Below are 14,205 nucleotides of genomic sequence, written 5' to 3'. Positions count from 1 at the left end.
TGCATTCATTTCTTCCCGTCATTTTCAGATCTTATTTAATTTGGGGTTTTGGGACTTTTCCACCCTTGTTGAAAAGATACTAGTAAATACAGCAGGGACAAACACAGGACGTAAAAGACAGAAGAAAACCATGTATTCAAGATTATTTTTAATATTATTATGTATACTTTAGGCTTTAGAAATATAACTATTAATGACAAAACTTCAAGAGAAATGGTAAGCTTGCTCTGACACCCCCCGCCCCCCAACACCCCCCTCATCAAATCCGTTAATTACAATATACACAGTATGATACAAAGCAGATTTCAATCTGGAAAAAAAATATTAAAATAAATGCTCAATAGATAATTTTCTACTGTATTAGCCATCTGCGAGTGTGAGCACACCAAAAACACGTAAAGCCATTTTTTTTCTTCTAATAAACTCATTGAAGTGCAAACGCTCTCTTTTAAAAAGACTGATGATTGCAGCATATAGTTTTTCAGATTTTTTAGGGAGGGAAATGAGGACGTTAAAGCCAAGTGCAACAAGGCAAGTGGTCCTCTTTTTTGTTGTTTCAATAGAGAAATATATATATATATATTTTTAAATCAGTGCAAAAAAAACGGGTATATTTAACTAATGAAAATGAAGGAATGCAACATTCCCACATGAAAAGAAGATAGCTTCACTACATGTTGATAAGCAAGTAACCCTGAGCAGAGTCTATGCTACACCAGTAGTTGTTTTTCTTTTTTAAAAAGGTTACATATGTTATGAAACTATCCAATGTGTCTGCTTTGTATCTTAGCTTTATCTTTATACAGAAATACAATTTAAAAAAAATTAACTATCTAAAATGAGTAAAACAACAGTTATCTCTTGGTGCATTCTTCTAAGGTCGAGTGAGTGATAAGACAAAAAAGCTGTTAACAAAAGGAGAGGAAGGGGGATTTTTTTGAAAAAAAAGAAAAAAAATAGAAAAAGGAAAGGAAAGGAAAAACTTGCAATGCTTGCAGGGGTGAAGAGCAGCATCAGACTGTGGCTTGCAGGGTTTTCTTTAGCAGCAGAAAATATTGTGGCTATACTACTGTTCCGCTGGGAGAGCTGGCTTGGTTTTGGGAGGACAATAAACCCTGGAAAAAGGAAAACAAGGAGATTTGCAATTGGGAAGGAACAAAAAAATCGGTTGTCACAAAGTGCAGCAAAAAAACAAAACAAAAAAAAAAAGAAGAGAAAAAGAATGAAGCGACAAAAACAACTGTTGCAAAATGAGTAATTTATCATGGATGTCTTTTAAATAATTATTTGCCTTATTTTCATTATTTTGTATTGGATTTCTAATTTAAAGCTGCCAGGGCTTCACTACACATTCAACTTTAAGACAGGGGTATCCAAAGTGTGGGTCAATTTTGGCTTCTTATTGACCCTTTAGTGTTTCCCACCAGATTGCAATGGCTGCAATCACTAAATGATGTCTGTCTAATTTGCATACATTGCCATGGCGCATGTAACTAACAGACACTCTAGGAGAGAGGAATTATGTTGTTGAGGTAAGTAAAAGCATGAAAAGCAAAACAAATGTTTTTAAAATGTGTCGATTTTTTAAAAAGTCGATTTTCAAAAAACGTCAGAAGGAAGACAGATGATGGGGTATAGCGGCCCACGGCGGCACATGCTGCTCGTTGAGAAAAGCGAGACATGTTAGACGCCAAAAAAAAAAAAAAAAAAAAAAAAAAAGGTAACTGGGGTCTGAATATTCGCTAAGTTGGCAACACTGATCCCTCCTGTGTCCTCTTCTTATTCTCTGGCAGACAAGAGCCCTCATGTACACAAAAGCCTGGCGTACGCCGTCTTTCACGGCAAATATGAGATGTATCAAAGCCCTTGATGTGGAAATGAGCGCTGCCTCACGGCAACTCCATTTGTTCTCAGAGACACAGGCTGTCTGACAATTGCTCTGCAGTTTACTCCAAATACGAGGAAGAAGCACCTCCTACTGACTTGATTGGTCTGACAGTGCCAAGCTCAAGCACATGGCTATTTTCAATATGATTTGCATATTTATAAGAGGGGTTTTCTATGTGTGCCAAGCCACGCACATGGGTGCCGCGGATTCCAAGTTGATTGCGATGTAACAAAGAAATGTACCGTATTTTTCGGACTATAAGTCACAGGTTTTTTTTTCATAGTTTGGCCGGGGGTGCGACTTATACTCAGGAGTGACTTATGTGTGAAATTATTAACACATTACCGTAAAATATCAAATATTATTATTTAGCTCATTCACGTAAGAGACTAGACGTATAAGATTTCATGGGATTTAGCGATTAGGAGTGACAGAGTCTTTGGTAAACGTATAGCATGTTCTATATGTTATAGTTATTTGAATGACTCTTACCATAATATGTTACGTTAACATACCAGGCACGTTCTCAGTTGGTTATTTATGCCTCATATAACGTACACTTATTCAGCCTGTTGTTCACTATTCTTTATTTATTTTAAATTGCCTTTCAAATGTCTATTCTTGGTGTTGGGTTTTATCAACTAAATTTCCTCCAAAAATGTGACTTATACGCCAGTGCGACTTATATATGTTTTTTTCCTTCTTTATTATGCATTTTCGGCTGGTGCGACTTATACTCCGGAGCGACTTATACTCCGGAGCAACTTATACTCCGAAAAATACGGTACTTGGATTTGTGCATGCCAACTAATACATCTGAATTTTTACTTGCTTACACAGTTTTCTATTTTCATGAGGCCCCAGGTACGTATGAGTGTGTCAAGAAGCCCAGTTACGATGCATACCGCCACCTATTGTACAGAGTTTTACAGCAAGCTACATTCACAGTCACATAATGTGTTTAAAAGGAAGTGCAAACAGGTAGTGTTCATTTTTCTTTCATAGCGGGCTGCCATAAATAAATACAAAATAAAATGTATTATGATATACAGTAATCCCTTGTTTATCGCTGTTAACTGGATCCGGGTAAATTAATTTCCACAAGGTATTAGTAATTATAAGTAGAATATTTTCTTAGCTGGAGCTAAAAAAACGGTTTACGACCAACTAAATACGGTTGTTCACATTATTATAGTGACCAATACACTAATCTAATATAGTAATGCTGCCTGAGACTGAGCCTATCAGTGGCCACAATACTGAACAGCACTCTCTGGTTGGTTTGGTCTCATCTATTGGCAAATGTGACTGTAGTATTGCTATTTTTAGTTCACTTGTATGCTTAAAATTGGCCAAATATAAGTAGAAAATGCAAGACAAAAGCTGCAAACTTTGAAAGGTAACATGAAGTTAATTATGTTTATATAGCACTTTTCTCTAGAGAATCAAAGTGACACCCATCATTTACCTCTTTAAGCTAGATTTAAACTAGCGTGGGTGGCACTGAGAGGAGGTGGGTAAAGTGACTAGGATGGCGGAAGCGGGGATCGTACCTGAAACCCTCAAGTTGCTGCCACGGCCGCTCTACCAACCCAGCCACGCCGCCCACATGACATGGTGAGGGACGACGGTGTATTACAATATTTAGCTTTGTCACAAACAAAGACATGGTTACATTTTCCAGATAGCTTAACATAACCTTAATTACCTTGCATTGGATTTAGCATCTCTAATGTATAAAATGTATCAAAGTGGCCCTAGGGATCTTTCAATTTCTCTGTGCGCACCCCTCGCTGGAAAAATATTGGACAGCCCTGCTTAAAAATTAGCAGTCAGTTTACAAAGGATTCCTTCCGAAAGAAATTAAAGGTAAGGTGTTACAGTAATTCATGTACCGGTAGACTTCTCAAGGCTAAAAACAAAGTGGAACCTTTAAACTAAGGCCGCAATATATAACGTGCTTAAAAGTACAAATTGAAGTTCGACTCGAAAAAATGTCCTCTGAAAGTTAAGTAAAAACAACCCATCTTCAACTCTGTGATGGCAAAATGTGATAACCACGCAAACAGAACTGGAACTTGTGTGAGAAACATAGGAAACCGGTTACATGTCTGTCCTGGCTGCTCAGTACAACATGGCTAATGTACATCGAAAAGTAAGCTGTGTCACACAGTAATGCCATTGATATTAATAACACCAGATGATAGCCAAACATGCTACCTAAATCAGGGGTCTTCAACATTTTCTAGGCTGTTTTTTTAAGACTTGCACGGTACAATAACTAGGGTGGCCATTCCACTACCATTTATAAACTAATGTGTATGTAAAGGTATTTAAATTGTATGGAACATTTCTGGTGGGAATACAAAGAAATATATTTTAAAAAAAGTAAATAAACATAAAATATCAGGACTCCCCTGCAGTACCTCTGAGCACCCCCTGAGGCACAGGTGTCAAACTTAAGGCCCGGGGGCTAGATCTGGCCTGCAACATCAATTAATGTGGCCTGTGAAAGCCTTGAAATAATAGCATCAATAAAGTACTTTATCTTTTCCCAATAAATGTATTCCCTCCAGTTTGATTTAAAAAAAAAATACATGAAATACATGCAATTGCATGTCTTTCAAACTTCAATATTACCTAATAATGCAACAAATATAATACTATCACACATTTTAAACTTTTTTTTTATTAACATAAAAATAGTACCGGTAATAATATTTGCTTGACTTATGATTTCAAAGTAAGTTATCCATCAAATTGTACACTGTCGAAATTACAATAGATTTTATGGTTCAAAAAATAGCAGCTCAGTTGCCTGAAATAATATGAGGGGAATCCCTATATGTTTGTATCCATAAACTTTTCACGGTTACAAGCAACCCTCCAAGAGCAGCCAAAACTGCAATGTGGCACTCAATGAAAACACGTTCAACACCTGTGCCCCTTTGGTTAGTGGACCCCCTGTTGAAGACCTCTGACCTAAATAGCCCCTTCCGTTACGATGGTGATGTTTAAACCCATGAACAGATTATTTTTTAGAATTGATCCCTGTGGAAAATGGTCTTGAACTTGACCGTCAGTATCACAAAACAGACTGTCGAACTTGAGGTTCCACTTCTTCCTCTGATTTACAGCAATAGCCAAGATGAACACAATAGTTTGGGGATTTAACAAAGGAAGAAAGAAAATAACAGTTTGTGACTTTGAAAGAAATGTACTCATACAAAACAAAAAATGGCACCCAATTGGATTATCACCATATTGCACATATTTTTATCGATGCCCAAAAAAAGTTTTGAAAATGGTTCACATTCCAAACTCCTGTTTTAAGCATTTCTTAATTTGGATGAATTGGCCAAACGCTGTTATCAAAATAGAATTTTTCATTATTAAATGTATGCAATATTTTATTTTATAAAAATATTTCTAAATTATGTCTAGCTTGTCATTAAAACAAATGCATTGTCCACTGTAAATTTCTATAATTTGGGAGGGGGGGTCCTGTATCACCATGTTTATTGTTACTTGCTTTTTCAGTTGACGACCAACTGATGAATGATTACTGAATAAAGGTGTGAGCATAGAACAATTGTTTGATTTGCAAAGAAGCAGAAATGTGCTACGTTGCACCGAGAGATGATGGATGGATGCGTTATGAAAGATAAGCTCTTCCTCCCCAAAAAGAAAACCCTCCTGGTCATGTATTCTTGTTTGGCAAGTGGAAAAAATAGGATGTGATATGTGACTCATCTAAACCTCACAGCTAACTTTTGCTACTCAGCTGACGTCTGGCGTGTCGATTTGCAACCCACCACCAGCTTGGACATTTGAGAGTTTTACTTGCCCCTCCGTTAAAAAGAACTTACCACTTTGCCTGGCCGTGCCCACGTGCAAATAAATCCCTCCTGACAAGCAGTCACTAAACAGTCCTCTAAAAATATGAGTACAGTCAGTCTCTCGTGTGCTATCTTTTTACAGATTAGGGGCTCGAGCAGTGGCACATCCTCCATGCGCGGGCACAGCAGCGTGCCCAGCGTCTTGGCGGCGTCCGTTTTGCTCTTTGTCAGCAGGTTGAGCTTGTCGCTGCTCTTGCTGCTGATGTGTCCCATGCTGTGGTTGCGCTTGTGGTCCTTCTCGTGGTGACGCTCCTTACGGTCGTGGAGTGAGAGCGTGGCAAACTTGCTCACGCCCGTGGCGATGGCGCTGTCCATGATGCTGCCACCGCCACCCACCACCTTGTTGCTGTTGTTTGTTGCCGTTGTCGTTATTGTGGTGGCGGCAGTAGGCGGGGTGGCGCTGGTGGAATGGGGCAGGCTGTTAGAGCGTGGTAATGTAGTAGAGACAGAGTTCACGCCAGGTGTACTGGCGCCGCTGTTGTTTCCATTGGTAACGTTACTAGAGGTGTTGGCGAGTACGGTGGCCCCTGCCGGCGGGCTGGTAGCGTTCATCACGTTAGTGTGCGTCCGTGTCCGTGAGAGTGGAAGATGAGGGAAAAGGATGTCCTCGGTGAGGTCCCACAGGCACAGTTGAGTGTCCTGGCCCACTGAGCCGAAGCGGTACGTGACGCTGACAGGCCGGCTGTCCGTGGAGTTGCGCTTAGAGAGGCGCGACTGCGTGCTGTTGGCCCGGTCCCGGCCAAAGTTGATCATCTGATCCTGGAAGTCCTCGTCGCTGCCGCTGAACTCCAGCGGGTCGCTCTCTTCCACGCTTGTAGTGTAGTGGTCAAACGCCACCACGCTCACCCACGACTTATGGCCGTGACCCCGGGCGATGACACGACAATCCAAGAACGACCACACGGTCACGAGGTCGTCCTCGCCACCCGCAACAATATACTTGCCATCAGGGCTCCAGCACACGCACAGCAGGCCGCCAAAGTAGCTCTTCATGGTGCCATGGAGCTCCACAGCGTCAAAGTTGAACACCCGCAGGAAGCCGTCCTGGCTGACGCATGCAAGGAACTTGCCGTCCGGCGAGAAGGCAAACTCATTAAGGGCGCCCTCGCCGACTGTCCATTTGAGGAGGGGGTTCCGTGTGGATTTGCTCTTACAGGTGTGTACGGAGTAGTTCTCACCCTGTTTGAGCAGCTGGTAGTGGGGCGCCGTAGTACCACACGTGTGTTCCACGTTGTACAGGTACATGTTCCCACTGGCGTGCGACACCAGGAAGAGGTTCTCAGAGCCCGGTACCCACTTCACACATGTGACCCTGGACTTGTCTATTAGTCTCTGGCAAGGAAGAGTGAAACAATGTCAGTATGATAGCATTACAAATCAAAGCTTAGCCATGTCTCAGTTAGGGTACAAGTGAAACAGCGGCAACAAAAATTTCACCAACAGAGAAAAGTAATGTTATACAGTGCACTCAAAGTATGACGGATGATGGAGGCCACTGTGCTCATTGGGACCTTCAAGGCAGCAGATATTTTTCTTCACCCTTCGCCAGATATGTGCCTCGAGACAATTCCTTCGACTTCATTCTTGGTTTGTACTCTGCCATGCACTGTCAAATGTGGGACCTCATATATACACAGGTGTGTGCCTTTCCAAATCATGTCCAACCAACTGAATTTACCACAGGTTGACTCCAATTAAAGCTGTAGAAACATCTTAAGAATGATCAGTTGAAAGAGGATGCCCATGAGCTGACTTTTGAGCTTCTTGGCAAAGGCTGTAAATATACTTATGTACATATGATTTGATATTTTTAATAAACTTGTAAAAAATTTTAAATAAAACAATTTCACATTGTCATTATGGGGTATTGTGTGTAAAATTTGGAGGACAAAAATGAATGTATTCTATTTTGGAATAAGGCTGTAACATACAATTTGGAAAACGTGAAGCACTGCGGCTACTTTCTGGATGCACTGTATAAACCTTGTTTATAGCGGCCACCTATTTGATGCGGCCACTTCATTTGCATCATAGAGTAGTTTTAAATTCCACTGGGTGCATTTGCGTTGCGGCTGAGCTTGGAGATTGCTGCGTTCTCCAACACTGACCGGCTGCTGCAGATTGCGGCTTTGCTCTGCCAGACAGTAACAGTGACGACGCACAAAGTTCTAGCGGTAAAAACGTGCACATTTGCGGAATAGAACTGGTATTTGAGATAAATTCAACAGCAAACAGACAATCCAACTGGAGGGAGAAGAAAGGCGGACATGCTTGGATTTGTCTATATTTCCTGATTTTTGTGCTTTTAACATGGGTGAGTAATTTATTCTTAAACACAAGTGTTTTATTCTAAAAGTCGATCAGATTTATTTTGTCTATGTGCTGTACTGTGTCTCGCTCTACCCCATTAGTGCAAATTTGCGGTGAGTTGTAATTTTCAACGATTTACTCATTTTAGTTTTTTGTTTAGTTTTTTCAGCAGCAGCTTTCTACTCTCGCCGTCTCTATCCGTCATGTCAACCTGCTTATTGTGGCGACCTGTCTATAATGATTGTAAAGGACAATAGAAGGGAAATTATGTCATAACAAAAGCTGCCTTCTTTTCGTTTCACATTTTGTGCAGGATGCAAACACTGCTCAATCCTAAAAGGCTTTTTCAATATGGCAGTACTGATGTAAGTACAGTGGTGCCTTAACATAAAAGTGCCTCAATTTAAGAGTGCTTTGAGATAAGAGCTCTCTGGGATAATTGGTATGCTTTAAGTTGCAAGAAAATATTTGAGATACAATCATCTCAGCCATTAATTGGCATAACAAATGTCACAGTGAAAACATCTGGTCTTATTTGCCAGCATTACCTTATAGCTAAAGATCGACATAACTTTGTTTTTCCAACCATGGGAACAAAGAAATTAAGTGTGAAGGACAGTACTAAGAGGAGCAGCTGATCTTATTGAATTAAATAAGTAAATAATCAGAAACATGACCAAGGTTGTCATCAACTTGGCGTATAGTAATGCTATTCTGCAGCATACTAAAGAAGAAAGAGTCTAACGCCAACCAAGACTGTTAAAATAATATCTAAACATTGGCCATTGATCCATGATAATATGGAGCTGGAAGGAGATACCGATATTTATGTCTCACATAGCTGTCTTTCTTTGTGTGTTAGTTTGAAAAACGACAAATCTGGTCTTTTGGGTTGTCAAGTTGTGCAATTACTAGCTGAACAGAACAGGTGAACATCGATTAAAGTGAACTGTACAAGTATATATATTGGCGGGTAAGCTCGGCTCAGCTCGCGGCATCCTTGGCTGCAACAAAAGTAGTTTGTTTTTAAGTAAGTATTTATTTTCGGACATGTGGCTCTATCGTCTTTAATAGTAAAATTAATTCAGTACAGTATAAGTCATTTCAAAATGTTAGCTTCGGCCTACTTACTGTTGTGAAGATGTCCCAATGGTTAGTCTTCAAGTTTGTTGTATTTTTGAAGAAGAAAATCGAATTTACAAGTTGTTTTGTTGTCTACCACGGCAAAGGTCACATGTATTCTCTTCTATAACTTTCAGGCGTAATAGACATATTGGCCCAGTTTACACTGCACACAAAATTTAATTTTCTTTGCCCTCAGGTGACACAGATCTGATTATTTTTGCCAGTCTAAACACTCCAAAGTGCTTGATATCTGATCATTTGGCAGCAGATTCAGGCCACATCAGGAGGTAGTCCTGAATCCGATTGGAATCTGATCTTTTCAAATGTGAGTTCAGTCTAAACGCAATGCGACCCGATTGCAACCCGTATGTGACTTTTTCATCAGCTTTGGGCAAGCTACGTCACTTGTGTGCGCCGGGAAAGACGCAGTTGCCTTGTAAGTGAATATTTCATCCGGGAAAGACGCAGTCGCCTTGTAAGTGAATATTTCGTCACAATATCCATTTGATGAGCAAAGTCTCTGTAAAATGACCGAATTTTCAGTGCATCCGTTGTCAATAGTGCACAAATTATAGGCTATATGTAGTATATGAATATGTATTTTGATTCCGAAGAAATGGGGATTGTTGAAGGACCTGAGAGTTAAAAAAAAAAAGCTCACGTAGATCCAAGCTGATGTCCGTGTCTCCTCTACTTAACAGCCACTAAAAGATTAGAACCCTCACAAATATATTACACTACATACATCCATTCATACATTATATTACTTTAATTTATTTTCACATAGAAACATAACTTTAATTTTATTTTGTAGTAGTAGCGACTTCCTCTCGGTCACCTTTTTTTGTTTTTGCAAGTGACGTCGAGCCCACATTGTGGCCACATGCGAGTTTACACTAGAGTCTGATAAAACCAAATTTGATTTGCAGTGTAAACAGTCAGCTGGAAAAAAAACTGATTTAATACACTGAACAAAAATATAAAACACAACACTTTTCACAAGTTCTAAAACTTTTACTTTATACACAAAAGACCTATTCCTCTCAAATATTGTTCACAAATCTGTGTGAGTGAGCACTTCTTTGCCAAGATAGACTATCTCACCTCACAGGTGTGGCATATCAAGATGCTGATTCAACAGCATGATTATTGCACAGACGTGCCTTAGGCTGCCCACAATAAAAGGCCAATTCGAAATGTGCAGTTTTATCAAACAGCACAATACCACAGATGTCACAAGTTTTGAGAGAGCGTGCAGTTGGTATGCTCACTGCAGACATTTCCACCATAACTGTTGACCGTGAATTGAATGTTCATTTCTCTACTACTCCAAAGGCGTTTCAAAGAATTTGGCAATACATCCATCCGGCCTCACAACCTCAGACCCCGTGTAACCACACCAGCCCAGGACCTCCACATCCAGCAGGTGCACCCCCACGATTGTCTGAGACCAGCCATCCGGACAGATACTGCAACAATTGGTTTGCATAATCAAGAATGTCTGCACAAACAGTGAAACTGTAAAACAGCTCTTCGTTCTCATCTGGGTCTCGACCTGACTGCAGTTTGTTGCTGTAACTGACTTGAGTGGGAAAATGCTTACATTCGGATGAATCCCGGTTTTCACTGTTCTGGGCAGATGGCAGACAGCGTGTGTGGCGTCGTGTGGGAGACGGGTTTGCTGATGTCAATGTTGGTGGGGTGGGGGTTATGATGTGGGCAGGCATATGTTATGGACAATGAACTCAAGTGCATTTTATTGATGGCATTTTGAATGCACAGAGATACGAGATCCTGAGGCCCATTGTTGTGCCATTCACCCAAGACCATCGCCTCATGTTGCAGCATGACAATGCACGGCCCCATGTTGCAAGGATCTGTACACAATTCCTGGAAGCTGAAAACATCCTAGTTCTTGCATGATCAGCATACTCACCCATTGAGCATGTTTGTGATGCTGTGAATCGGCGTATACGACAACATGTTCTAGTTCTGGTTCCTGCCAATAGGTGGGATGCAATCACGTGACCTAGAGGCACATCCGGGCACCTCTGGGTTTCAGGCGAGGGTCTAAGCCTCATTAGGCTACTGTTTATTTATCTGCATCAGTGCAGATTTGGCCGTATTTTGAAAGGTTTAAAAGGCAAATATATAAGCGATCATGAAAAAAATACTTACAATGGGATTTATACACTTAAAAAATATATCTTTTAATTATTTAAATCATTGATCATCACACTATGTCTTTACATCTGAGGCGTCCACAAATTAAACATTAATCGGTGAAAGACAAAGTTGGACTTATTCGTGCATCGCTAAGTAACTTATTTGATTGACATAACAAGTGCCGTGCTGCTGTGATCGTGACGCTAATGAGAAAAAGAATACATTTGTTTGATGTTGATTTCCTGCTATAAATATTAGTCTCATCTACAATTCATGTCTGCAGTTGATTTTATGGTGTGAAGTTCATATTGTGTCTCATTATTTAACTGTATATGTCCCTGTTGTTCAGCATGAATCTTTGCGAGCGAAATGAAGATACGCTGTTGAGCCTACGAGGGATTTATTCATCTTGAATATTAAAATTATTAAGGATATTTTCTTGATGCTAACAAATATCACCAAAGACGCTATAATGTGGTCATCCGTGTTGAATAAAGCACTTGGCTTCCTGCACAACAACTAAGCTTTTAGTTTCGGTTATGAAAATTGACAACAAAAATATGGTGGATTGGACCAGCAATCACAATATTTATTACTAGGACTAGTTTATTTGCACAAGCAGGTCTTCGTACTTATATTTAGGCATAGCAACCACAAAAGAACACAAACTAATGTGACTTATTGTCCTTTCTTTACCTTTAGTTCTGCTATCAAACACTACTAATATAGTAGAGAATAAACTCTATTGCATCACAGAAAGTTTCTCTAACAAATCAAATGTTTAAACAAACATTTGACAAAGGGAACGTTGCAGACACAAGCATGGTCTGATTGTATTCCACAAGATGATGAAAGTGATATTGACTGAGCCATTTCCTTCAATGCACTTTAATATTTTCCTGAATTTATTACCTTTATGAGCCACTTCTTTCGGGACTCCATTAAAGCTCTTCCCAACTCTCTATTTCCAAGATCGGAATACCGAAGAACAGAACAGCAATGCAGCATTTTCTGATCAAACTCTACACTCACTTGCTTTAATGGTCAAGCTGCTTGACCATTGTGTGAATAAAGCCGCCAAGAAGAAAAACGGATGTGACGTCATATTCAACCCTCCTACATCCAGCAACTTCGCACAGCTATTGAAGAGTGGACCAACATTCCACAGGCCACAATCAACAACCTGATCAACTCAATGCGAAGGAGATGTGTTGCACTGCGTGAGGCAAATGGTAGTCACATCAGATACTGACTGCTTTTCTGACACCCCAATTCCCTAATAAAGTAAAACTGCACCTTTCAGAGTGGCCTTTTATTGTGGGCAGCCGAAGGCACACCTGTGCAATAATCATGCTGTTTAGTCAGCATCTTGAGGTGGGATGGATTGTCTTGGCAAAGAAGAATTGCTCACTAACAGAGTTTGACAGATTTGTGAACAATATTTGAGAAGAATAGGTCTTTTGTGTATATCGTAAAAGTTTAGATCTTTCAGTTCAACTCATGAACAATGGAAGCAAAAACAAAAGTGTTGCATTTACATTTTTGTTCAGCATATGATTGAATTTTGTCTCGGTCAACATTTGTCTCATTTTAATTCTTTGACTAAATTGTCAATTAATTTCGTCATTGTTTTGGTTAACGTCATTTTGTTTTAATTCGATATCGTCCTAATTTCGTCAAGGGAAAATAGGTTGTTCACGATAACTCCGAAAAATTTTAGTCAACAAAATTAACACTGGTTAGGTTACAAAATTACGTCCTTTAGGGTCTAACTTGACTTAAGGAGACCTACCTCTTCGTTAAAGAGCTTGCTTGTTTCCTTCTTGATAGGGTCGATGAGCTGCACTTGTCCCGCGGAGAACCCCACCAGCAGGGACACGCTCTCGGCTGTCGCAGTGAGATGGTTGAAGTCATGACAGGTGGGCTGGGTTCCCTTGTAGATGCGCTTGTCAATGGGCTTACTCAGGTCAGCGGCCTAGGGAAGAAAGGGTGTGGTTAGGACCACATAAGGAACACATGATGGTGGAAAATGCAAACGGCATACTATATAAAAGCATGGCGAGCAGCCTGACAACAGTCCAGCCTGTTGGTTGATTATTTACAGTTTACACTACTGCTACAATGGGAATGTCTGCATGTTTCCACTACTTCGGCTACATGTGACACTGAATGATTCTACTTAAGCGAGAACAAACTCTAGGACTGTACTAATGAAAGTCAATCCAAACTGCACCGTTTAAACACTGTCTGCAGGCACTTTTAAGAAACATAACATAGGTACACCAATACACACATTACAAGCTCTTTGTTAGCAAAGACCACACATTCGAGAGTTTTTCCCCCATTATGGGAATATTTCAGCTTCAAATTAGATAGGCAATATGAAATTAGATAGGCAATATGACCCCATCAACACGGACGAACAAGCAAGAATGCCGTGATCACATGATGGAAACAAACAAAAAGACAATGTCTGACCTAGTTTTTCCAACTGGGGAAAAAATGAACTTTAATATGTTTAAGATTTATTTAGGTTAAATTCTTGCTTACAGAAGTTAGTCAATTTTATTTGCTTGTTTATTTAACAACGTTATTTACATTCCAATTACAGTACAATGGTAAACAATTCTACAGTAATGAGAAATAACTTCATATCCTTTTAGATGGTTACTTAAGAAATAACTTCATATCCTTTTAGATGGTTACTTATACATTATTACATTACATTACAAATACTGTGCAGTTTTTATTGGTTATTTCTTCAGTTTAAGTGCACAATGTCGTGGCTTGTGCAGCCCTTTGAGACACTCGTGATTT

At 39.9% G+C, this 14,205-nt stretch overlaps 1 protein-coding gene across 1 annotated transcript in view; it reads right to left on the bottom strand.

Annotated features, from left to right (window-relative positions):
- Nucleotides 1-14,205, bottom strand: part of wdr20a (WD repeat domain 20a) — an 18,420-nt gene continuing 4,215 nt past the window's right edge. Inside the window, exons 2-4 of the mRNA XM_061968227.2 lie at nucleotides 13,181-13,363; nucleotides 5,758-7,119; nucleotides 1-1,115 (exon numbers count right to left, since the gene is read on the bottom strand). Coding sequence (XP_061824211.1) covers nucleotides 1,062-1,115; nucleotides 5,758-7,119; nucleotides 13,181-13,363 — 1,599 coding nt within the window. The 3' untranslated portion in view covers nucleotides 1-1,061. The remainder of the gene's footprint in view (nucleotides 1,116-5,757; nucleotides 7,120-13,180; nucleotides 13,364-14,205) is intronic.

The sequence above is a fragment of the Nerophis lumbriciformis genome, linkage group LG08 (assembly GCF_033978685.3).
Source record: "Nerophis lumbriciformis linkage group LG08, RoL_Nlum_v2.1, whole genome shotgun sequence".
In the NCBI taxonomy this organism is placed as follows: Eukaryota; Metazoa; Chordata; class Actinopteri; order Syngnathiformes; family Syngnathidae; genus Nerophis; species Nerophis lumbriciformis.
The sequence above is the reverse complement of the archived record's forward strand: the minus strand, read 5'-3'. Positions and strand labels throughout refer to the sequence as shown.